This window comes from Dama dama, chromosome 8, assembly GCF_033118175.1.
Source record: "Dama dama isolate Ldn47 chromosome 8, ASM3311817v1, whole genome shotgun sequence".
Lineage (NCBI taxonomy): Eukaryota > Metazoa > Chordata > Mammalia > Artiodactyla > Cervidae > Dama > Dama dama.
Window position 1 is genome coordinate 11610455 of NC_083688.1, and position 24441 is coordinate 11634895.

The window sequence follows — 24441 nt, forward strand, 5'->3', positions numbered from 1 at the left end:
CAGGAGACCCCGGTTCTATCCCTGGGTCGGGAAGGTCTCCTGGAGAAAGGAAAGGCTACCCTCTCCAGTATTCTGGCCTGGAGAATTCCATGGACTGTACAGTCCATGGGTCACAAAGAGTCAGATACGACTGAGCCACTTTCACATTGTGTATTAGCCATTGCTACACATGCTTTGCATGTTTTACCTTAAACCTCACAGCCATCCTATGAGATCGAGCCTATTATCCCATTTTGCAGATGAGGAAACTAAGGCTCAGAGAGATAAAGTGACTTAGCCAGTGGTTGCCAGCTGCAAGTACAGAGCCAGGATTCAGATGTGGGCCTGCCTGACTCCAAAACACACACTTTATTCCCTTTTTGCTGCACTAAGGGGTCTCTTGGACTCTTGGGGGCAATTGAGGATTGATACTAGTCAGCTGCCTGATGTTTTCTCTCTCATCCTGCTTCTCCTCCCACTTCTTCTACCTTTTCTCTTCGGGTTCCCCAGAGCCCATGAGGGCCCCCAAAGGCCTGGCTTTTGCTGAGATCCAGGCCCGCCAACTGACCCTGCAGTGGGAACCGCTGGGCTACAACGTGACACGCTGCCACACCTACACCGTGTCCCTGTGCTATCACTACACCCTGGGCAGCAGCCACAACCAGACCGTCCGGGAGTGTGTGAAGATGGAGCGGGGTGTCAGCCGCTACACCATCAAGAACCTACTGCCCTACCGGAATGTCCACGTGCGGCTCGTCCTCACTAATCCCGAGGGGCGCAAAGAGGGCAAGGAAGTCACCTTCCAGACAGACGAGGACGGTAAGAGGCCTCCTGATCCCTGGTGCCCACAGACGCTACATGTCTGAGACTGAAATTGCTATAGCATATTTTTTGCTTAGGGTTAAACCGACTGTATGACAACAGAAATGATACTAATATCTATTCCTTGGAAGACTTTGGGTAAAATTGGTATAATTTCTTCCTTAAAATGTTTGGGAACATTTACCAGGGAAATCATTTCAGCCTGGAGTTTTCATTGTGGCAGGGTTTTTAATAACAATTTTAATTTTCAAAATCGATATTGGAATATTCAGACTTTCTAGTCTTTTTATCAGTTTTGGTGTACTGCCTTTTTAAGGGATTTGATCATTTCACTTAAAGTGTCAAATATCTTGACATAAAGTTGGCTGTAATATTCTCTTGTTATATTTATTGAATGTCTGAAGGATCTATTGTGCCATCCCCTTTTTCATGCCTGATATTGGTAATTTGTGTCTTCTCTTTTTTTCTCATGGTCGTTCTTGGTAAGGGTATATAAATTTTATTAATCTTTCCAAAAAGCCAACTTTTGGCCTAGTTTATTATTTTTTTTTATTGTATACTTATGTTCTGTTCTATTTCTTTTGAAAAATGCTTTCTTTGCATTTGACCAGCTGTTCTTTTAGTTTTTTGATATGGAAGCTTGTTAGATCATTGATTTTGAGCCTTTCTTCATTTCTAATATATGCATTTAAAGCTATAAATTTCGCTCAGCCCTGCTTTAGCCTTATCCCACAAGTTTTGGTATATCTTATCTTCAGTGTCATTCAGTTTAAAGTATTTTCTGATTTCTGTTATGATTCATTCTTTGACCCAAGAGTTATTTAGAATTACATTGTTTGATTTCTGACTGGGATGTCTCTAATTATCTTTTTGTTATTGATTTCTAGCTTACCCTGTAGTCAGAGTACATACTGTAATTTTGGTCTTTTGCAATTTGATCCATGCTTTATGGTCTGATATATGGTTGTGAGTGAGTGAAAGTCTTTCAGTCTGACTCTTTGCGACCCCATGGACTATACAGTCCATGGAATTCTCCAGCCCAGAATAGTGGAGTGGGTAGCCGTTCCATTCTCCAGGGGAGCTTCCCCACTCAGGCATCGAACCCAGGTCTCCTGCATTGCAGGTGGAATCTTAACTAGCTGAGCCACCAGTGATACGTGGTTAAATTTTAGTAAATGTTCCATATCTACTTGAAAAAATGTGCATTCTGTCATTGTTGAGTGTACTGTTCCACTTATATCAAGCTAACATTCATTAATTTCAGAACGCTTTTTATATATTAATGCCCATGCACCTCACGACAACCCTATCTGGCTGTTTACTCTTACCATTCCCATTTTGAGGTCACATCGCTAGTGGATGGGTAGCAGAGCTGGGTTTCAAACCTGGCCATCTGTTTGAGAGCTGTTTTTCTTAACAGCTACATTCTAATCTCAGCACAGGTCCAAAGCCTTCCTCCAGATTGCTGTAAATCCCCAGGTACCCCTAAGCTCCTTGGTTAATAGTCTTTTTGTTTGTTTCCTCACACATGCCGTTTTCTGTCTGCACAGCAGACAACTCCTTCCTCAATTTCTAGAAAACCCCACTCACCTGAGGAAGCTTGGGTTTATATTAGCATCTTAACCAAAGAACAATGAATTTTTAGAAAAGTGACAAGACAAAGGAAAAGGACTTCAAACTTCTAGGGGCAGCAAATTAGGGGAAATGAAATATATGGGGAAACTAATGGTGGCTGGTAAAGTTTATTAGGTAGATTCCTCTGGGCTGATAAGGGTCCAGAGGTTTCTCAGTGATTAACTTCTGTCCTACCTGGTAGAGAGGGGAGGAGGGCACCTGTGCAAATTTATGTCCTACTTTTAGGCAAATGGGGGAGGGCAGAGAATTTTTACTTGTATATGCTCCTGTATTGCTTTCTCAGTTCAACTCAAAATAATCCTTATTCCAAGTGACATATTTGGGGGTAGCATGTGTTGCTATCCTTCTCAAGTAATCTCATGTTGACTCTCAGGCTGCTCCATTCTTAAAATCTGTTGACCTTTCCCCTTTCCTTCTGCAAGGTACATTGTTGAGGCTGCTTCACCCCCCACCCTGGCCAGGCCTCACTTGGCTCCTTGTTTTTCTTTCTTTTTTCTCTGTCCCTCTTCTCCTGCCTCTCTTTAATATTAATTATTTAATATTTTATACTTTTCACTTAAGTATTAGTATAATACTTACAGGGAGTGTGCTTAAGTGGTCAGCTCAACTTGGCATTCTCCTAGACTGCACCCATCAGGATAACCCACACCCAGACCAAGAAAAAGCATTACCAGCAGCCCGAAAGTCCCCTTTATGCACCCTCCCACTCACAGCTCCCAAAGGTAATCGTTATCCTGACCTGTAATGCCATAGACTAATTTCTGCTTGGTTTTGAACATTATATCAGTGGAATCATATAGTGTATATTCTTTTTTTTTTAAATACATATAGCTGATTCACTTTGCTATACAGTACAAACTAATACAACATTGTAAAGCAACTATACTCCAATAAAAATTAATTTTAAAAAAAGAAAGCCGTTTTAGAAACTCTGTAACTTGGAGGATAAAACTACTCCTGTTTTCAGGACACCTGTTGTATATAATAACCTCAACCATGATATGTTCACGTAGCAACCCTTGTGGTTCTACCCAGACTAAATTAAAGCATTATACATTCAAAAAACAAAAAAAACAAATGAAGCTGCTATGAACATTGGCATGCTGGTTCAAATGGACTAAGTTTTTGTTTACTTGGGAAAATACCTTTGAGTGGGAGTGTTGTGTTGTGTGTAAGTGTGTGTTGAACTTGACAAGAGATTGCCAAACTGATTTCCAAAGTGGCCATACATTTGCACCCCCATCTGTGAAAGACAGGGAAGCCTGGCGTGCTGCAGTCCATGGGGTCGCAAAGAGTCAGACACGGCTGAGTGACTGAACAGCAGCAACATCAGAGTGCTCCAGGGGCTCAGAATTCTCTCCAGTAGGAGGTGTTGTCAGCATTGGGAGTTTAGTCCTTCCGATAGGTCTGCAAGTGGTGGTTTTACGTTTTCTGGATCAGTGTATATTCTTTTCATGACTGGCTTCTCTTTCTCAGCTTTATGCTTGAGAGATTCAGCCAAGTTGTGTGTACAGTTCTAGAGAATTTATTCTCATTGCTGAATAATCCATTATGTGAATATTTATTCATCCTATTTACTATTGTTAGGCATTTGGGTTGCTTTCAACTATTTTACATTGGAGAAGGAAAAGTCAACCCACTCGAGTGTTCTTGCCTGGAGAATCCCAGGGACAGAGGAGCCTGGTGGGCTGCTGTCTGTGGGGTCACACAGGGTCAGACATGACTGAAGCAACTTAGTGGCAGCAACTATTTTAAATTGTGCTGCTAATAAAATTCTTGTAGATTCTTTTTTTTTTTTTTTTTTGGTAGATCTACACATTTTTGATGGATTTAAGCCTAGGAGTGGAATGGCTAGGGTTTGTGTTCATAATAAGGAGATATATCCAGTTTTCCCAAGTGGTTGTGTCAAATTACACTCCCACTAGCAGTGTGTGAAAATTTCAGTTGCTCTCCATCCTCACCAACACTTGGAATTGTCTTTTTCCTTTTAACATTTTGGTGGGTAAATAGTGGAATTGCCTGGTTAACTTCAGTTTAACACAAGGCACTTGAGTTGTTATCTTGGTTTCCGCTTTCCCCTATCTTAGAAGTTCAGCTTCCCCACAAACGTTTATCAAAGTGTTTTCCCAAGCAAAGAAGGCCATTGTCTTCCTAGAGGAAATTCCTTGAGCCAGCTGTGAAGGTGATACCTTAAAACAAAAACAAAACAAAACTGTATCTGAAAGGGCTTCTGCTGAAATGTTGACAGTGTTTATCTCTGGGTGATGGAACTGTTGGTACCATTAATTTTCTTTATGCTTATTTTGATTTTCTATATTGAACATATTGTCTGTGTAATTAGTAATTTTCAGACAAGAAAACATCTCCACCCATAATCCTGCCACTGTAAGGCGATTGTTTTCATTTTTCTGGCAAATGTCTATATTTTCTGAAAACCACTCAGCTGGAACAAAATAAGAGCATTCATTCTTCTCTGCGAAATGCCTCCTGCACAGTGATGAAAATGCCAGCTGCCCTTTTCGAGTGCTCAGACGTAGGCCAAACCCTATGAGGGTGCCGATAGGTATTTGCCTTGGGGCTTTATGTACATCACATCATTTAATTCCGGTGGAGGAGGTGTTGTTATCATCCCCATCTCACAGATGAAGAAGCCAAGGCTCAGAGAGGCTGAGTGGTCCAAGCGTCCCAGCTACGAAATGGCAAGGCTGGAACCTGAACCCAGGTATCTGGTTCCAAAGCTTGCTTTTCCCTGCCCCGTGTCGCCTCTCCTTCGCAGTGCCTGGCGGGATCGCGGCTGAGTCCCTGACCTTCACTCCGCTGGAGGACATGATCTTCCTCAAGTGGGAGGAGCCCCAGGAGCCCAATGGCCTCATCACTCAGTATGAGGTGGGTGGGCCCCTGGTGGGAGGTGGGCCCATAGGTTGGAGAGGGAAGTGTGTGGGGTGGGAGAACAGAGGTGATCATTGGAGTTCCTTCAACTGTGGCTGGGGTCCATTCCCTGTGGGTAATGGGGGACCTGAAGGCAGAAGGCAGAGGTGCCCAGAGGCCTGAACTAAGGGGCACCCACGGTCCTCCCAAGCCTCCCCCTTTACCCAACCGTTTCCCTGGCTCACCTGAACCATGATGGGTGGAAGGCTACTTCCCCATCCCTGAGCCTGCCTGCTTGCCCATTCTGCCCCTAGATCAGCTACCAGAGTGTTGAGTCGTCAGACCCGGCGGTGAACGTGCCGGGCCCACGGCGTACCATCTCCAAGCTCCGCAACGAGACCTACCACGTCTTCTCCAACCTGCACCCGGGCACCACCTACCTGTTCTCAGTGCGGGCCCGCACGGGCAAAGGCTTTGGCCAGGCGGCGCTCACCGAGATCACCACCAACATCTCAGGTGTGCCCTGTCTGACCTAGCCTGGCCCCTGTGGGGAGGCCCAGAGTCCCCTGGGCACAGAGATGGGGCTTCCTGGGGGTGGCGATGGAGGACTCCGCTGAGATAAGTGTACCGTTTAGAGGGTGAGTCAGGGAGGATTAACTCAGAGGGTTCTGGCGATGGTCGGTGGAATCGAGGGCTGGAGGCAGAAGCTGAAGGGGAAGCGGTCTGGGGGCAGAGGTGAAGGAGCCCGGAGGCCTGGCCTTCCTGGAGCAGCAGCCGGGCTCCGGGCTTATGTCCTCGTCCCCTCCCGCAGCGCCCAGCTTTGATTATGCTGACATGCCGTCGCCGCTGGGCGAGTCTGAGAACACCATCACCGTGCTGCTGAGGCCGGCGCAGGGCCGCGGGGCGCCCATCAGGTGGGCACGCGTGTGACGGAGAGGCGGGAGGTCAGGGCGGTGAAGGAGAGGCCCGTCCTCTGACCCAGAACCCCCACCCAGGCCCGCTCACCCTTGTCTTCCCTCAGCCTCCCGCTCAGGGTTCAGAGTGTCGGGAGGAGGACGTTCTGTGATCCTGGGCAGGTGGCAGGCCTGCAGTCACTCCCCTCTGAGGCCGTGGGCTGTCTGGTGGTGACTGTCATGAGATCTTGAACAGGAGATTGTTCGGACCTCTCCAGAGGGCCCACCTCTGACACCTTGGGGCCTTATTTCTCCCCAGCTTTTCCCTTGGGGGTTCCTGTCAAGGGAGACACAGGGATGAGCCTTCTGGAAGGCTAGGACATCTGGCCACATGGGGTCATCTCTCCGGAGTGGTCAAGAGCTTGGCTTCCCTACTTCTTTGCAGAGAAAGCTGATGCTGCAGTGACTGTTTCTGTTGGGGAGAAGGTGCTGGAGATAAGATGGGGTGTGTGTGTGTGTGTGTGTTTGATGTGGGTGTGATGTGTGTATATATGAGAGAGTGTTTGTGCAAGGTGTGCACACACTTCCTGTCGGCCAGACGTCATCTTAGGGACTTTACCTGCATGAGTCATTTGATCCTCATGACAGCCAGTGGAGTGGGTAACAGCACCCTTATTTTCCGCATCAGGAAGCAGGCTTAGAGAGCCTGAATAACGTGCCCCCGAGGCCACACGGCTGGTAAGCGATAGCGCTGGGATTTGAAAGCCTGGTCTGTCTGTACAGCCTGTACCTTTCCTTGAAGTCATGGAGTCTCCCTGGCCCTCTGGTTCCCCCTCTCCTTCCCATAAAGGCTTAGGCACTGGGAGAGGGTGACAGCCTACATTTGGCCATGAGAGAGTCCTACTGAGACCCCCCCCCAAAAGGCAGGGGGTTTCCCAGGTACTCTTGACACTCCCTCACTTCCTCACTCCTCCCCGCTTTCACTTTTTCCTCCTGCTTTGCCTCCCTATATTTGCTATTGCACAGTCTGATTTGGACTGATTCCCGGACCCTAAGGAGAGCTGCAGGAAGAAGTCTGCACAGCTCAGGGGAATTTGGCATTTTGCAGGAGGCTTAGGACCCTGGTGCCTCTGAATTGGGAGGAGTTGGGAAACCCAGCACCTTCTCCTTTCCTTGTCCCCTTGGGGGATCCTTTGAGCAGGCCTGGTCAGCAACTCAGGCAAGCCTGGGTTGGGGCGAGGGATGGACGATATGAGGTGGAGAGGCCTGATGACTGTGTGACCTTGGACATGTCCCTTCACCTCTCTGAGCCTCCCTTTCCTTTGTGCCTTTTGGGGATTGTCCCAGATCAAGATATGCTTTGTTCATGGTTCATGATTATTAGCATGTTCTGGTGGGACTTGGGGTCAGGGGAGGCCTGACCTCGGCCTCGGAAATGGAAGTTGAGAGGGGCCTGGGCTGGCTAATGATGGGATGAACCTGTCTGGCCTAAATCCTAGGGTGCTGGGGTGATTCCCTCCTAACTTGGGAGCTCAAAAGAAACAGCTGGAGAGCAAGGAAAAGGCATTTCTACTTTCCCAGAGTGCAGGCTGTCATTGTCAGTATGGGGTGTCACATGCCAAGACGTGACCGAGGCTGGGAGTGGAAAGATTTAAATTTGTCAGCATTCATTTATTTACTCTTGGCTTTGTTCCACGGACGATTTGGAGGAGCTCGCAGCACAAGGCCATTCAGTATAGTGATGAAAATAAATAGAAACACACAAGATGGGATCAGGAGACAGAGACCAGGGAACACAAATCAGCCATCAGGCCTGGGAGATGGCAGGCTCAGAGTTGCAGACCCAGGGCTGCCTCCGGGTTGGGAGGGTGTTTGAGATGTAGGTTTAGTGTGACCTCGTTTGCCTGCTCAGTGACTGGCTCCCCTGCTGGAGGCCAGTTCCAGGAAGCCCAGAGCCCCAAATGCCCAGCACAGGACTCATGTCTGAGCTCAGTAAAAACTTTCTGGGTGAATGAATGCATTGTGTCTTACTAGAATTTACTGAGGCTTAGAGGGAGCAGTTGGGAACCTGGCTGGAGCCAGGGGCTTGAGGTTCCCAGGCTCTGGGAACCAGGCTCTGGGAATCAGCTTCAGGGCTTGGTTGGCTTGAGCAGGGCCCATGTACTTTCAGCCTTAGTTACAGTAATAACAGCTGCTAGGCACTGGCTGCTCTTTCCTCACCTCTGTCTTATGGAGCCGGCCTGTAATCACTCCCATTTTACACAGGAGAAAACTGAGGCCCAGGGAGCAAAAGTGACTTGCCCAGCTGAGATGAGTGCTGTCCTGGGCCTGACCCCAAAGCCCGCACCCTTAGTCACCAGATGGCTCTCCCTGTCCTCTGGTCACTGTGACCACTGCGCTGTCCCCTCCCCACGTCCAGTGTGTACCAGGTGATTGTGGAGGAGGAGCGGCCGCGGAGACTCCGGCGGGAGCCTGGTGGCCAGGACTGCTTCCCGGTGCCACTGACCTTTGATGCGGCGCTCGCCCGGGGCCTGGTGCACTACTTCGGGGCCGAACTGGCGGCCAGCAGTCTGCCTGAGGCCATGCCCTTCACCGTGGGTGACAACCAGACCTACCGCGGCTTCTGGAACCCACCTCTTGAGCCCAGGAAGGCATACCTCATCTACTTCCAGGCAGCAAGCCACCTGAAGGGGGTGAGGGGCCGGCCGGGGTCGTGGTGGGGGCGGTCCGGGTGAGGGAGCAGGCTGCTGCAGAGGCTGGAGACAATGCCCCATCCTCCACCCCTCCACCCTTCGCCTCCCACCAGCCGTATTCCCCACCTCCTTCCCCACCCAGGAGAAGGAGGCCTTCTGTAGCCCTGTCCACCTCCGCCCACCCATCTGAGCCCCGCCCTCCTAACCCCAGACACCTTCTCTCCAGTACTAACCCTTTCCGGGGGGTTTCTTCCCTGGTGGCTCAGATAGTAAAAGATTTGCCTCCGATGCAGGAGACTCGAGTTTGATCTCTTGGGTCAGGGAGATCCCCTGGAGAAGGGCATGGCAACCCATTCCAGTATTCCTGCCTGGAGAATCCCAGAGATGACGGAGGACCCTGGTGGGCTTTTCCCAGATTCATTGCTATCCAAGCTCCCAGTCTGGTCCCTGCCGCCTCCTGAGGCCCTGGTCTTCCATCTCAGGTTCCTCTGGCTCTAGAGGGTGTCCCTCTCCGCTTCTTGCCTTCACCTGACCTTGAAGCCTAGGACCCGCCTCCTCCCTGAAGCCCCGCCCTTCTCCAGGCTCCTCCCTCCTCGGATCCCTCCTTTCCAGGGTGCCCCCTGGGCAAGCGGACCCCTGGACCTAAGCTCTACCCTCATTTCGGAGCACCTCCTCTTTACCCGCTCCTTGTGCTGTTTTTTTTTTTTTCTTTCTTCCTGTTTCCACCCATCTCATTCCATTTTCCTAAGGCATCGCCCTATTTGTAGGCTTCTCCCCTTCTTGGCCCCTCTGTCCCTAGTTCCCCCTCCACCCTTCTGCCGGTGGGGTGTGTTTAGTTACTGTTCACACCAGAAACGCCCTGACCAGGGCCTAGACAGCCTGTCTAAGGTTGCCTCTGGGGAGGGTCAGGTCCTGGCTACAGCGGTGCTGAGACCCGCCCCATCTGTGCCTCTAGGAGACCCGGTTGAATTGCATCCGCCTCGCCCGGAAGGGTAAGTTCCTCTGTATTCAGTCCTTCAGCCGCGGGTTTCTTACTTGCTGGGCTCTGGGGCGGTGGGTGCTGGGCACTCAGGCCTGTGGGGGCAGAGGAGGGAGGTCTGGTAGACTGGGAGGGCCAGGAAACATTTCCCTTCTTGGGCCCTAAGTGCCCCATCTCCAGGGTTCCTTCTCCCAGCCTGGGCAGTAGGGACACACACCCTCACACCACCATGGCAGAGGGTGAGCCATTGGGGTCGGGAATGGGGTGGTGGCTTCTGGACCTTGGTCCTGGAGTCTGTATCTGCCCCCTTTCCTGTGGGGAGGAGAAGGGGACAGCATGGACCCTGTAGTGTCAGGATTGACGCTGCTCCCAGATGGGGAACATGGGTGGTTCCCAGTCCTGAGATGCCCTAACCGAGCCCTCGATACATAATTCTCTCCCCTTGTTGCCTCCCAGGAGGGCGGGGGGCTGGATCTGAAGGCCCCACACACATCCTCCATCCCCCATCCACCCACTGAAGGATAGGGAGGACTTGAGGCAGGAGAGAGGGCATCGCAGTGGGCACCACCCTCCTGTGCCTGCTGCGCTGTTCTGATGAGAAGCTATTCCAGATAGGGGTACAGGGCACGTAAGGCCTCTGACTAGGGGATGCGGAAGGTGGAAGGGACGGTGAGAGATGGGTCTGATTGACTGAAAGGCGGGACATGTGCTGAGGATGATGGGCAGATGTTTTTGTGCACCTGTTTGTGCAGCCTGGTTTATTCCTTGGGGCTTCAGTTCAGTCGCTCAGTCGTGTCTGACTCTTTGTGACCCCCATGGACTGCAGCATGCCAGGCTTCCCTGTCCATCACCAACTCCCAGAGTTTGGACCTTTGCAAGCAGGGGGAAAGGTGGTCCCCGCATCCCCTCTGATCCTCTGTCCTGTGTTGTTCTCCCCAGCTGCCTGCAAGGAAAGCAAACAGCCCTTGGAGGTGTCCCAGAGGTCGGAGGAGATGGGACTCATCCTGGGCATCTGTGCGGGGGGCCTTGCTGTCCTCATCCTCCTGCTGGGGGCCATTATTATTATCATCCGAAAGGGGTGAGTGAGGCCAGTGCCCTGGCCCACCCGGGCCTTCGGCCTGTCTGAGGCCTGGTGAGCAGAGAGGAGGCGGAGGGCTGGTCGGGCAGCCGCCTGGAGGGTGTGTGGAGGGCTGCCAACCTGGGCATCAGGCCTGTGGATCAACCCAAGCCGGTGAGGGGAAGCCTGAGACTCTGCAGATGGAGCTGCCCCGGAGTGGCTTGGCTGGAGCCCAGGTCTGGCCGGTGCCAAATGCCCCTGTCCAGGGAAGGGCGCTCAGTGCCGGCTGCCAAGGAGCCATGCTGGGAGTGGGCCCCACCCGCCTGTTCCCGCTGGGCTGTTCTGATGGGGATGGTGGGGAGGTAACCTGACTTGGCATCCTCAGTGCACGAGATCTTCTGCCGTCGCGTCTGCCCTAACCACGGGGTTGGCGTGTTGATTCTGAGCACTGGGGGGTGGGGCTCACTCCCCTTCACACCTAGGGCCCTGAGCAGCAGCTCTTCCCAGGCTCCATCTTCGCTTGGGCTCAGCTTGCCCTGGACTCTGTTACTGTTGATCCCTGAGGCATCCTCCTGGGCCCATGACTCAGAGGAGACCTCCCTTCCTGCCCTTGCCATCTCCCAGGCCTCAAAGGTCCAGCCTGGTGTTTGTGTGGGAGGCACTTTCGGGTACATTTCACAGTGGGCAGAGTGAATCCCAGCCTATCTTAGTTAGAACCTAGAACTTAAAACGGTTTTGGAATTTTAGAAATCCAGGATGTGAGATTCTGAGAATCTCCAAGTTTAGAACTGTGGAGGCTCAGAGCCTGGAAACTGAGAGCTGCCATTGTAGTTCAAGGATGTCTAACCTAGTGGTTTTCCCGTCTTCCAAAAGCAGCAGAACCTATCTTCAAAACAGCAGATAAACCCCTCCTGGGAGCCCAGTACATGGAGCACTAAAGACTGAGTCTCGGTTTGGAGCTCAGTGGGCTTCTGAGACCCCTGTGCTCTCCCTCCCCGCCCCACCTCATTCCCTACCAGGCAGCCCCAGGACACTGTGGTCCAAGCCCCTTAGTTGAGGGATGGAGATGCTGAGGCCCAGAGTGGGCAGAGACCTGCCCAAGGTCACTCGGGAGCCAGAGGCAGAGCCTGCTCCACCCTCTTCCCTCCTGGGCTCTGGCTTCTATAGCCCTTGCTGCTGCCAAGCTGGGCACACGTGGGTGGGTTGGCTCTGGGTCTCTGGGCTGTCAGGAGCAGATAAGCAGGATCCAGGGAGATGAGGGAGAACTGGGCAGGGCCCCCCTTGCCTGAGGCCAGGCACCAGCAGGAGTGAGACTCTCCCTGAGAGTCTCGGGGTGGGGGCATGCCAGCAGTGGGGTGCTGGGATGGTCTGTTCAGGGCATCAGGCTCTGATTGTTCCCTGTGAAGCTTCCTGAGGCAAAATCATTTAAACTATCATTTAATGAGTATTACACTGTGCCAAGAGCTCTCCACACATCACCCATTAGAACCATAGTTACTGATCACCTACTGTGTATCAGGCGCTGTTCCGGCACTTGGGAGACATCAAGGAATTTTTACTTCCTGGGGGGGTGGTTCCTGACCCACAAAGCAGATCTAAGTTCCTTTTCACAGGTTGGGAAACTATTATTAAGTGACTCGCCCATGTCACTTTAAGTAGCAGGTCCTGACTGGACCCAGGCTTGACTGCAAAGCTCATCCTCCTTACAGCCGGGCATGTGAAGGGCCTCACCATGGCTGGCACATAGTAGGTTCCTATAGGGGGTGAGGCCCTGGGGGGTGGGAAGTGGCACAGATAGAAGGCTGTAAGGGAGGGGTCAGATTTGGGGGCTTGCGGGTGGTATTTGAGTCTCTCCAGATCTACTCTTGAGGGAAGACTAGCAAAGTCAAGAAGGGCATCCACCCCAGCAAACAAAGTGCCAGGCCCAGGAGAGGATGGATGGGTCAGAGATGCTGCCAGGGCCTCCCTCACTGGGAAACTCTCCACTTCATGCAGCTGCTACTGGAAGCCTCTAGGATCCCTTCCCCGTAGCCACCTGCCCCCACCCTGTTCCTTCTTAGATCCTCTAAAAGCCTTTCAGTCCCCTTCTGTAGCCCCTTGCTGCTTTCCCCCGAGTCCCACCTGGCCTTCCAGGTTCACTGTGCTCCCGAGGGCGCCCTCAGTCTGCACCACGGGTGCCATGGGGCAGAGCAACTCTGGCAGGGATGGGGGTGTTCAGATCAACCCGGGGTGTGGATGAAATGGACAGATTAGGAGGTTGCCGAGGGCAGGCAGACCCCAGGGAGCCCCGTGGACCCACGCACCCTATTGGAGGAAGGAGGCACCTGGGGTGGGGAGGAGGTGGCAGGGAGCGGGTCTCAGCTCCTTTATCCTGCCCCCTGGAGAATGAGGCTGGATGCACCTGCCCCTGGGACCTCCGGGGTGCCCCAGGCTGTTTGGATCCTTTGGTTCTGCTTCCAGAGACCCTCCCCACTTCCCTTTGCAGCACCTCCCCCACCCTGCCCACCCCACCCTGCACTTCACTCACACACTCGCGGGCTTTTCTCAGTGTTTCTCTTCTCTGCTGGACTGAGAACTGCATGAGGGCAGAGGAAGTTCTGTCTCGTTGCCTGTGTGTCCCACGGGTCCTCTGTGTATTACTTATGGATGACTCGGGTCCTCCCGAACCCGCGCCCCCAGCAAGCAGAGCGGGCAGGGAAGGGCTGGGTGCATGCTTGCTGTCGGGGAGGGGATTATTTTTAATCTCACTTGTTTAGAGGAGAAAATGGAAGCTCATAGAGGTGGAGTTCTTTTAGTTATTTTTCTCCATTTATTGATTACTCAGTTCAATAAAATCTGTATCGAGGGAATACATATTCCCTGGGCACTGTCCGGGGCCCTGGGGATCCAGCAGTGGGCAGAAGCAACCAGGATGGTGTCCTCTTGTGCTTTATGGCTATGGGTGGGGAGCCTGGCATTAACTAAAAAAAGCACAAATGCATAATTACAAATTGTGAAAAGACCAGGGTGAAGGGGTAGACAGAGAGTAAAGGGGGAACTAATGTAGTTGGTGACTGTGGGGGACTCCTTAGGATCGGCCCTTTTGAAGTTATGACAGTTCAGCTGAGACCAGAAGAATGCCACTCCTTCAGCCCATCTCCCTGCACTCAGGGCCACTATGACCAGCTCAGGGCCCTGGACCCCGACTCTATCCCTGGGATGGAAGACCTGCTGTGTGGCCACAAGTCTTTCTCCCGCCCTGGCTGGGCCTCTGTCTTCCCTTCCCCTTTGCTTGCCTTCCCCTCCCTGCTGACGGGGTGATGTGGGGCGGGTGAGTGGACGAGCGGGCCTGGATGGGGGCCTCAGGAGGGGCTGGCTCTGGGATCAGGGTCCTGGGCCTGGTCTGGACTCTCGCTGACCCCCCGAGAGCCACGGGCTGACATGACTCTCCAGGACCCGGTTCCCCACCGGGGAGGTGGGGACCAGACCTGCCCCGCGACCCCACTGCCGGTGCCTCGAGGTCCCAGTCAGGGCTCTTGACCCACCTAGGCTCTGGGTGCTCGTGAGGGGGCCACGCGGCTCCTTTAATGGACCCCACACCCAGGGGCAGTCTGGGTGAGTGAGGATGGCCCAGCTGGTCCTGGCATCCAGGCCCCTCCCCTTCCTGGCTGCTCATTTCTTCCCGGCTTGCAGAGGCTGTCCCAAGGGGCAGGGGAGCCTGCAGGGTCAGGGGGGTGGCATGGGGACTGCGGGGGTGGGGGTGGTCTGCAAGGGTGAGTGCACAGTTACCGCGAGCGTGTGAGTGCAGGCATCTGTGTGTGAGTGTGTTTGTGAATATGTCTGTGTGTGTATCTGTGTGTGTCAGTGTGTGTGTGAGTACATGTGTCTGAGTGCATGTATGTAATAGGTCTGTGCTTGTAAGCACATGAGTGAGTCCATGTGTTTCTATGTGAGTGTGTGTTTGTGAATATATGTGTATGTATGTATCTGTGTGTGTCTGTGTGTGTTTGAGTACATGTGTCTGAGAATCTGCACGTATGTCATAGGTCAGTGTTTGTAAGTACACGAGTGTGTCCATGTGTTTCTATGTGAGTGTGTGTATCCGTGAGTGTGTCTGCATGTGTGAGTATTTCTCTTTGTGAACACATGTGTGTGAAAGCTCTGCTTCCCTCCAGGCCCTTTCCCCACCTCCTTCTCATGCCAGCAGTGGGCTTGGGGAAGGTTCTGGAAGGAGCCGAGCCAGCCCTTGGGTCAGAGAAAGCCCTTCTGACCTGTCAGTGCCCCGCCAGCCCGGTCCCCAGCAAAGAAAGCACCAGGCCCCTCCCCTGGTGGTGCTGCCCTGGGCCCCGCCTCGTGCACGAACCGTGGCCCACCTGTGTGTTCTCTTTGCACGCTGCCAGGAGAAACCACTATGCCTACTCCTACTACCCGTAAGTAGCGCCCCTGCCTGGGGCCCCACCCCTCCTGGGGAGCCCCGCCCCCACCTCCGCCCCCCCTGGGGTCAGCCCCTCGTCCACCCGTCCACCCTGTCTCTGAGCTTCCCTCCTCTGCTGGCCGTCCCCTCCCCGCCGGCCTCCTGTGTGGCGGTCACGAGTGCTGGCTCTGTGCTGAGTCTCGGGTTCAGACCTGGCTCTCTGAGCCGCCCCAGACAAGTCACTGGACCTCCCGGAGCCTCCTGTCCTCTTGACCCTGAGGCAGCCCCTTGTGTCTCAAGCCACTCCTGCTTCTCGGGACCTCCCGACATCAGACCTCAGTCCACGTCTAGGAAGGTCCTCGCCCGGGTCCGGCTCTGGGTCCACAGCCTGTGTGCGCATGTGCGTGTGGGGGGCAGACACACGGCAGCTCTCCCCACGGTGCATGCGGCTCCTGGGCGCTGCCAGCCCTTCTCCAGCTGAGCCCGGCGTGTCAGACCCACCGTTCCCTGGGCGCCTCCCCTAGGCCCACTTCTTCGCACAGAATCTACCCAACAACCCCGAGAGGAGGCCCTGGGATCGCCCCATTTCACTGATCAGGAAACTGAGGCTCAGGGATGTTAAGGACTTGTCAGAGGTCACAGGACATGCAGAGATGGGCTTACAGCCCGGACCCCCCTCTAACTCCATGGCCTGCTGATGCTGCTCAGTTTTCTGCCTCTGGATCTCTGACCGTGCAAGTCTTCCAGGTCGTTCCCCTGCACCCGCGCTTGTCCCCTCCCTGCAGAGCAGGTTCAGGTGGCCCCGGGCCAGCCCAGAGGACGGTGGTCTCTCACCTCCTCCCCGGACCCTCTTCTTTCATCGACATCACCCACTGTCACACTGGCTTTTCCAGCAACCACACCCCCGTCAACTCACTGGAGCCTCCAGCTCAGCTTTTCCAGGAGCTCCTGACAAGGCAGCTCGCCTGCTCCCTTCACTCTGCAGCTGTTTTTTTTTTTTTTTAAATGACTTTATTGAAGTGTAGTTGATTTACAAAGTTGTGTTAATATCTGCTGTACAGCAAAGTGATTCAGTTACACACACATATATATTCTTTTCATATTCTTAAAAAAATTTTTTTTTAATTGGAGGATAATTCCTTTACAGTATTGAGTTGCTTTCTGCATCATCAGCAGGAATCAGCCATAGGTATACATATGCCCCCTATCTCCCACCCCATCCCACCCCTCTAGGTTGTCACAGAGCAACTAATTTTGAATCTAAATGTCGAACTTTTCCGAGTGTCCATATCACACGGCATCTGCTTGATCTCGCCCTGAGGTCAGCTGGAGGCTACAATGCAAGGTGTGCCTCCTGGCCCTGTCTGCGGATCTGGCTGGTTGGTGGGTGAAGTTCTTCTGCCAAGCAGAGCAGGAGGCCTGGGCGGGGACAGAGCCCTGTGGTCACCACTGCAGACTGCCTCCTGGGCCAGGATCCACTCGGGACGGGTCCTCCTGGGGCACCATGGTCCAGCCAGCCTGACGGGCTGTCCTCTGTCCGAGGCCCTCTGTCTGTCGTCCCTGTGGTCGCTGGTTCTGACCTGTCCCCCCCACCCCGTCTCTTTCCCCATCTCTCTCCTTGTCATTAATCTTTTATTCCCCTCCTCTCCCTTCTCTGTGTCCTAATTCTCTTGTCCCACTCCCGTCTCCCTCTTCACCTCCCTTCCTCCTCCACCTTCTGTCCTATGTTGATGGTCAAGGTCACAGCCACAGAGACTTCTCATCTGCCCCCAAAGGGTCTTTGGCTGTGCCCTGGGCCACAGTGAGGGAGATATCCAGAGCCTGAAGGGTGGGTGGGAGTCGGAGGCTTGGGCCCACTGAGCCGTCTCTCAGATTGGGAAAGTCACACCCCCCGCAGTGCATAACCACACTGGTCCTCAGCACGGACACAGAGCCCTCTTTCCTGTGTTTCCCACAGGAAACACATTGTTGTCCTGGCAGGAGGGGCCTCCAGAGGTCATCCTGTCCCTCCCCCTGCCCCCAGCAGCTCTGGAGCCAGGATGGGCTGAGTGGAGTTTGTCTGTCTCTCTGGGGGAGTCCTACACTGGCCTCTTCCTCTCCACGATGACCAGTGTCCGTGGGCCCACGTGACCTGGAAGTCCCCTCTCAGGTCTGCCCTGCATCCTGCATGCTGTAGGGCTGGGCAGGTGAATGGCTCTCTGGCCTCGAGCCTTCCCTGTGATCGGGCCCCGGCACTCCTTCAGTCTCAGTGCCGTTCCCACATCCTTTCCCTTTCCCTGTGTTTCAGCCCCTCGGACATGGAGCTTTGATCCCTGCCTCCCCACCCCTGTTCTCCCTCCCACTGTCCTCCGAGTTCCCTAGGGTTGCAAAGTACCATCCACATCTAAAACTGGACTGGAGACATGGGCTGTGCAGGGGTCCCTGCCCAGGGGCCTCTCCAGAAGCTCCCCCTCTTGGGAGGGACTGGGCCTTTTCCCTCTGCTGCTTCCGGCGGCTGGATGGGATGGTGGGCAGGGACAGGAATATGGATGCTGTGTGGATTACTTAAGTCTAGTGTGGCCTGTGGGAAGACCATCCTGGGGATCCTGGGGGTAAGAAAAAGTTGTGATTGGAATTTATTCCATGCCAGCTGGACACTGGACACTGAGACTGGCCGAGCTCTAGCCAGACCCTCTGCCTGAAGGAGAATTGCAGTGCTTTCCCATGCAGGAGGGAGAGGTCCCAGGGCAGCTGCCTGGTGAGGCCAGAGGAAGGAGGGTTACGTGTTGGGCCTGCAGGGGCTGGAGCTGGGCAGTCATCTTCCTAGTGGTGGATTCGGTGATTGTTGTGACACCAAAATAGGCCTAGAGTGACTGTCTTCCCCATTTCCTGAGTCCTCAGGCCCAGTGAGAGTTAGGAGGCCGATCCCAGCCTGAGGCCACTGCTGCTCCATCCCTTGCTTTCAGCAAAGGTCCACAGGATAGGGACCCTTGTTGTTCAGTCCCCAAGTTGTGTCTGATTCTTTGCAACCCCATGGACTGCAGCATGCCAGGCCTCCCTGTCCCTCGCCATCTCCCAGGGTTTGCTCAAACTAATGTCCGTTGAATTGGTGATGCCATGCAACCATTTCACCCACTGTAGCCCTCTTCTCCTTCTGCCTTCAATCTCTCTCAGCATCAGGGACCCCGCCCAGTCCCTTTTGAGTGAAGAGGCAGCTTTCCGGGTCTGATGAGCAAAGGATGGGGCCAGAGTCCCTTCAGCATCCAGAGATGCTTCTAGACTGGCTCCTAGCCTCAAGGCCCCTGACTGCCGAGTCTCCCCATCCACCTCTGGGTGCTGTCCTGTCCAGCTGAGCACCCATGTCTCCCATCAACCCTCCTCTGCAGGAAGCCAGTGAACATGACCAAGGCCACCGTCAACTACCGCCAGGAGAAGACCCACATGATGAGCGCCGTGGACCGGAGCTTCACGGACCAGAGCACCCTGCAGGAGGACGAGCGGCTGGGCCTCTCCTTCATGGACGCCCACGGCTACAGCCCCCGGGGTGAGTGCCTGCCCCTTCCTCGTGGCCCCCAGGTGCTCCTGCCCCAGACTCCTGAGCCAACAGCACAGAGTCCCCCATCAGCGGATTCTGTAACACCCCGAACCAACAGGACTGAGCATCCTGCTGGGTACCAGCACGGGCCCTGGGAATACAGAGAAGGCACCTGTGTTATCTTTGCACTGGAGGAGCTTTAGGAAAATCGAGGTCTTAGACGCAGATTCATCTAAAAGGAGTGTGAGTTCCCATGTTAATTGTGAGAAGTGTTCTGGGGACTCGGGAGGGAGCACTGCTGTGGGGCCAGAGCCATCTCCTTCCTGCCATGTGGAAGGAAGTGCTCTGGAGTTAGACTTCGGTTTGTATCTCCGGTCCCCTGAGCTGTGTGACCTCAGGCAAGTGGCTTACCCTCTCTGGTTGTCTGCTTCCTCATGTATAAAATGTGGATGACGATGATCTTTGCTGGTGGTGCTGCTGGGAGACTAAATGAGCATGTGTATACATCATTTAGTGCTATGGCTGGCCCGCAGGGAGAGGAGAGTGAGTCAGCTGTATGTGCTAGGAACTTGTCATCAATCGCTTCATCACACATCTTTTGATTCGACTTAGTGGTGATTTGTACAAAAGGAAATAGAATACTTATGAAAATCATGGAGTCATAATAATACAATAAACACTGGTGAAGCCCCCTGGTGAATTTGAAAGTCATCTGAATGCGTCTCTCATAGCTCCTACCTCCCTCTTAGATGTAAATATTCCTTTGAAATTTATGTTTATAACTTTCTTGGCTTTTGGGGAGTAATTTTTACCATGTGTGCATGTGTCCCCAAACAGTGCAGTCTATAATTTCGCTCATTTCTGAGCTTGATAAAAATGAAATTGCTCTCTATTTTTCAGCTCAACACCATGTTTCCAACATTTACCCAGGTGGATGTTTTGCTATAGTTCATTTATTTTCTCTCATGTATAGTTTTCCATTGTATGAATATATCACAATTTATTTCTCCATCCTGCCATCCACGGGCATTTGATTTGTTCCTAGTTTTCTTGTTATTACAAACGAGGCTGCTGTGAGCATTCTTAAATGAATCTCTAGATGCACCTGCACAGCAGCTTCTGGAAATAAGAGCTGCTGGATTATAAAGTATGTGCTTGTTCTGCTTTCTGAGACAGGGCCAAATTGTTTTCCAAAGAGTCTTTGCCTCTGTTCATTCCTAGCAGCAGGGTGTAAGAGTTTCCGTCACTCCACATTGAGATCAAAACTTGCCAGGCTTCTTCACTTTTGCCAAACTAGTTTGTATAAAGATGGCAATTCTCTATAGTCTTAATTTGCATTTCTCTGATTACTAATGAAGTTGAACATATTTGCAAATCATCATCGGCCATTCAGGTTTCTTCTTCCGTAAAATGCCTGTTCATGTCTTTTACCTAATTTTCTGTTTGGTTTTCTGTTGCTTTCTTAGTGGTTTTTAGGAGTTCTTTATATATTTAGGATGAGACTCATTTGTCTCTTATGAATTGCAAATATCTTCTCCCAATTTGTGGCTCATCTTCATTGGTTATTTATAGTGCCTTTGGATGAACAGATTTTTGTGTCGATTTAGTCAAGTTCATCAGTCTTTTCCTTTTTGATTTCTATTTTTGTGTTTGTTTAATGAATTCTTCTGTATGCAAGGTCGTAAGACATTTTTTACTTTTTTCTAAAACTTTTAATATTTTGCATTTCACTTTTACATCTTTATCCATTTGTAGTTGATTTTTGTATGTGATATAAGTTATTTTTTTTTTTCTATAGGGAAAACCAACTGTCCCAGCATCAGGTATTACAGTTCATATTTTCACCACTGATTTGCAGAACCACCCCGTATCGTATATCACATTTCCATATATATATATGGGTTATGTTTTGGCTCCCTGTTCTTTATCATAGGCCAGTTTGGTGATTCCTGTGTCAATACCAAACTAGCTAATTACCATAGGTATCTAGGTCTTGATATCTGAAACATCAAGCCCTCCCAACCTTGCTCTTCACCAAGGGTGTCTTGGCTGTATTTTTCCTCGTTCTTTTTCTTACAAATTTTAGAATCATCTCTTCAAATTCCTTGGAAAACTTTGTTGGCAGAATTTGCATTGAATCTAAGGATTGGTTTTCACTTTGTAAAACTGAAACTCGGCATCCATTAAACTCCCTGTTCCCTCTTTTCTCAGTTCCTGGCCACCACCATTCTACTTTCTATGACTTTGATCACTCTGTCTCATATAAGTGGAGTCATGCAGTACTTGTCTTTAGGGACTAGCTTATTTCACTTAGTGTAATGTCCTCAGAGTTCATCCATGTCATAGCATCTTTTAGAACTGCCTTTTAAACAATTGCTTTTTGAAAAAATTAATTTTTTTAACTTTTAGTTTTTGGCTGCACCACGTGGCATGAGGGATCTTAGTTCCCTGGCCAGGGGTCATACCTGTGTCTCCTGCAGTGGAAGCTCAGAGTCCTAACCACTGGGCTGCCAAGGAACTTCCAGAATTGCGTTTTTTTTTTTTTTAAGGCTGAATAATATTCTATTGTATGTATATGCTCGCTTTTCTGATCCATTTGCCAGTTGATAGACACTTGGGTGGTTTCCAAGTTTTAGCTATTGTGAATAATGCTCCAGGTAAGAATACTGGAGTGGGTTGCCATTCCCTTCTCTAGGAGATCTTCCCAACCCAGGAATGGAACCCAGGTCTCCTGCACTGTAGGCAGAGTCTTTACTGTCCGAGCTAGCAGGGAAGCCCGCTGTGAACATGGATGTATACAAATATCTCTCTGGGTCCTGCTTTCAGTACTTTTGGGTATATATCCAGCAATAGAATTGCTGGATCATACAGTAGTTCTATTTTTAATTTTTTGAGGGCCTATCATACTGTTTTCCACCATGCCTGCACCATTTTGCATTCCCCCTAGTAGTGCACAGGGGTTCCAGTTTTCCCCACATCCTTGCCAGTACTTGTTTTCTGTTAAAGAAAAAAAAGTTTTATAGCAGCCATCCTCATGGATGTGAGATGGTATCTCATAGTTTCGATTTTCTTTTCCCTAGTGCTGGAGTGATGTGATGTTGAGCATCCTTTCGTGTGTTTATTGGCTGTTTGTGTACTTTATTTGGAAAATTTTTGAATTGGGCTGTTTGTCCTTTTGCTGTTGAGTTTTAGAGGTTCTATATTTATTCTGGATATTAATCCTTATCAGATAAATGATTTACAAACATTTTTATCTCATTCTGTGGGTTGCCTTTTTACTCTGCGATTAGTATCTTTTGATGAACAAATGTTTACACTTTGATGTCGTCCATTTTGTCTGTTTTTTCCTTTTGCTGCTTATGCCTTTGGTGTCATAGCCCAGAAATTCTTGCCAAATCTGATGTCATGAAGCTTTTGCCCTATGTTTAGGTCTTACATTTAGATCTGTAGTCCTTTCTGAGTTAATTTTTGTGTATGATGTTAGATAAGGATCCAATTTCATTCTTTTGCATATGGATGTCCAGTTTTCCCAGCATACATGGGGTACATTTTTAGAATATTGTATTTCTAAGTATTGGTCATATAGAGAAATGCAGTTGATTTTTGTGTGAATAGATATTGGTCTTATATCCATACACCTTGATAAACTTTCTTTTTTTACTGAAGTATAGTTGGCTTACAGTATTGTTCGTTTCAGGTGTATAATATAGTGATTCGATATTTTTGCAGATTTATACACCATGGAAAGTTATTACAATATTATTGACTATATTCTCTGTGCTGTATATTATATCTCTGTGGCTTTTAAAATTTGTAACTGGTAGTTTGTGCCTCTAAATCCTCTTCATCTATTTTGCCCTTCTTCCCACCCCTTCCCCCTCTGGTAAACCCTAGTTTGTTCTCCGTGACTGTGAGTCTGTTTCTGTATTGTTACATTTGTCTATTTGTTTGACTCTGTAGATGCTACTCATAATGTCATTTTTCTTCCTTCAGTTTGTTAGTGAGGTGAGTGACAGTTTTAGATTTTCCTTTTTTCCCTTTTTAAAAAATTATTTATTTTTAATTGGAGGATAATTGCTTTGCAATATTGTGTTGATAGATTTTCTAATGTTAAAATAACCTTCCATTCCTGGGGTAAATTCAACTTGGTCTGATGCATAATATTTTTTTATGAATTATTGGATTTAGTATAATTATAGTTCAAGATTCTAAAGCTGTATTCCCCAGTGGGATTGGCCTGTAATTTTTCTTTTTTGTGTTATCTTTGTCTGGTTTCTGGTATCCAGATTCTACTCGTCTTATAAAATCCACGATCTTGTCTCTTTTTTATCACAGAAGATTGGAGTCATTGGCTCCAACTCCCTGAAAGTTGGGTGGAATTCATCTGTGAAACCAAAAGAATCCTTTTCTTTTGTTTTCTTTATGGAAACATTTAAAACTTTTAATTCAATTTATTTAAAGGAATAAAGCGCTATTCAAGCTTTATATTTTTTCAAGACACTTTTAGTGTTTTATTTGTCTAGGAATGTGTCCATTTCATTTATGCTTTCAAGTCCATTGACTTGCATGTCTGCATGATGTTCTTTGTGACCTTCTCTCATTAAATTCACACCACAGCCCTACATAGGAGCTGTTAATCAACTCTTCATCTTACAAACAAGGAAACAGAGACCCAGAGAGGAGAATCACTTGTCTGGGTCAAACCGCCAGAAGGTGGCAGAGTCAGGATTTAAATGCAGGTCTTTTTGAATTGCAAATTGCTATTTCGGCTGTATCTCGCAGGCCTGGTGGACCTGATAGGGTTTGGGTTGGCAGAGACAGGGAAGGACAGGCATCTGTGCTGGAGGAACAGCATGTCTAAGTGCACGGAGGACAACCTGGTGAGGCCTGCTTGGGCTGAAAACTCAAGTGGGTTTTGGCGGGGGTGGCAGGTGGGGGTGGTGTGGGCACACATCTTGCTGCTGAGTCCTAGGGAGAGACAGGAAACATGGGCTCTGCAGCCAGGGAGCTCACTGATTAGTTGGGAGGTGAGATGGACCCAGGAGAGTCAGCACCGGGCTAACTGCTGGGGGAGCTGGGGGGACAGTTAGTGTTGCCATAGTCTTGAGAAGACACAGCTTTGGGCAGGGGAGGTCAGGGTTTCAGCTGAGATGGATAAGATTTGATGGACGGTGAGGAGGGGTGGACACTGAGGCAGGTTGCTGGACAGGGGGACGGTGTGATGGTTGGGAAGCTCAAGATGCATTCAGGAGACTGAAGCTCAGTCTTAAGGCTTCTCTCTTTCTTTATGCCACGTCCTGGTCTAGCCGCCACTTTTCTTTTCCTAACAGTGAGGCCAGATTTTTGTGGTTTAGAACCATGTTGATTAGATGCAACCTCAGTATGGAAATTTTAAATAGGGACTTCCCATGCTGAGTAAATGTTGAGCTGGGATGTTCCCAAGTTGTTGGAATGTGCCCCTGTGGATTCTGATCCTGCCCTGCAACCCTCAAACCCTCTGGGATCTTATCTTTCCAGAGCTCTTGACCGCTATGGGAACCAGAGGGTTCCGGCCAAATGGTTTGTCAAATAAATGCCCCTTATTTGACACCACAAATGCCCTTTTATC

General features: G+C 50.6%; 1 protein-coding gene across 2 annotated transcripts in view; it reads left to right on the forward strand.

The window, feature by feature from the left end:
* Positions 1-24441, forward strand: part of PTPRU (protein tyrosine phosphatase receptor type U) — an 87321-nt gene that overhangs the window by 36868 nt on the left and 26012 nt on the right. The window contains exons 8-16 of one of the 2 annotated variants that reach the window (XM_061148402.1): positions 490-798; positions 5213-5322; positions 5619-5820; positions 6116-6218; positions 8617-8890; positions 9846-9882; positions 10809-10947; positions 15306-15335; positions 18685-18842. In XM_061148402.1, the coding sequence (XP_061004385.1) occupies positions 490-798; positions 5213-5322; positions 5619-5820; positions 6116-6218; positions 8617-8890; positions 9846-9882; positions 10809-10947; positions 15306-15335; positions 18685-18842 (1362 nt within the window). The remainder of the gene's footprint in view (positions 1-489; positions 799-5212; positions 5323-5618; positions 5821-6115; positions 6219-8616; positions 8891-9845; positions 9883-10808; positions 10948-15305; positions 15336-18684; positions 18843-24441) is intronic. The other variant, XM_061148401.1, reaches the window with a different exon arrangement.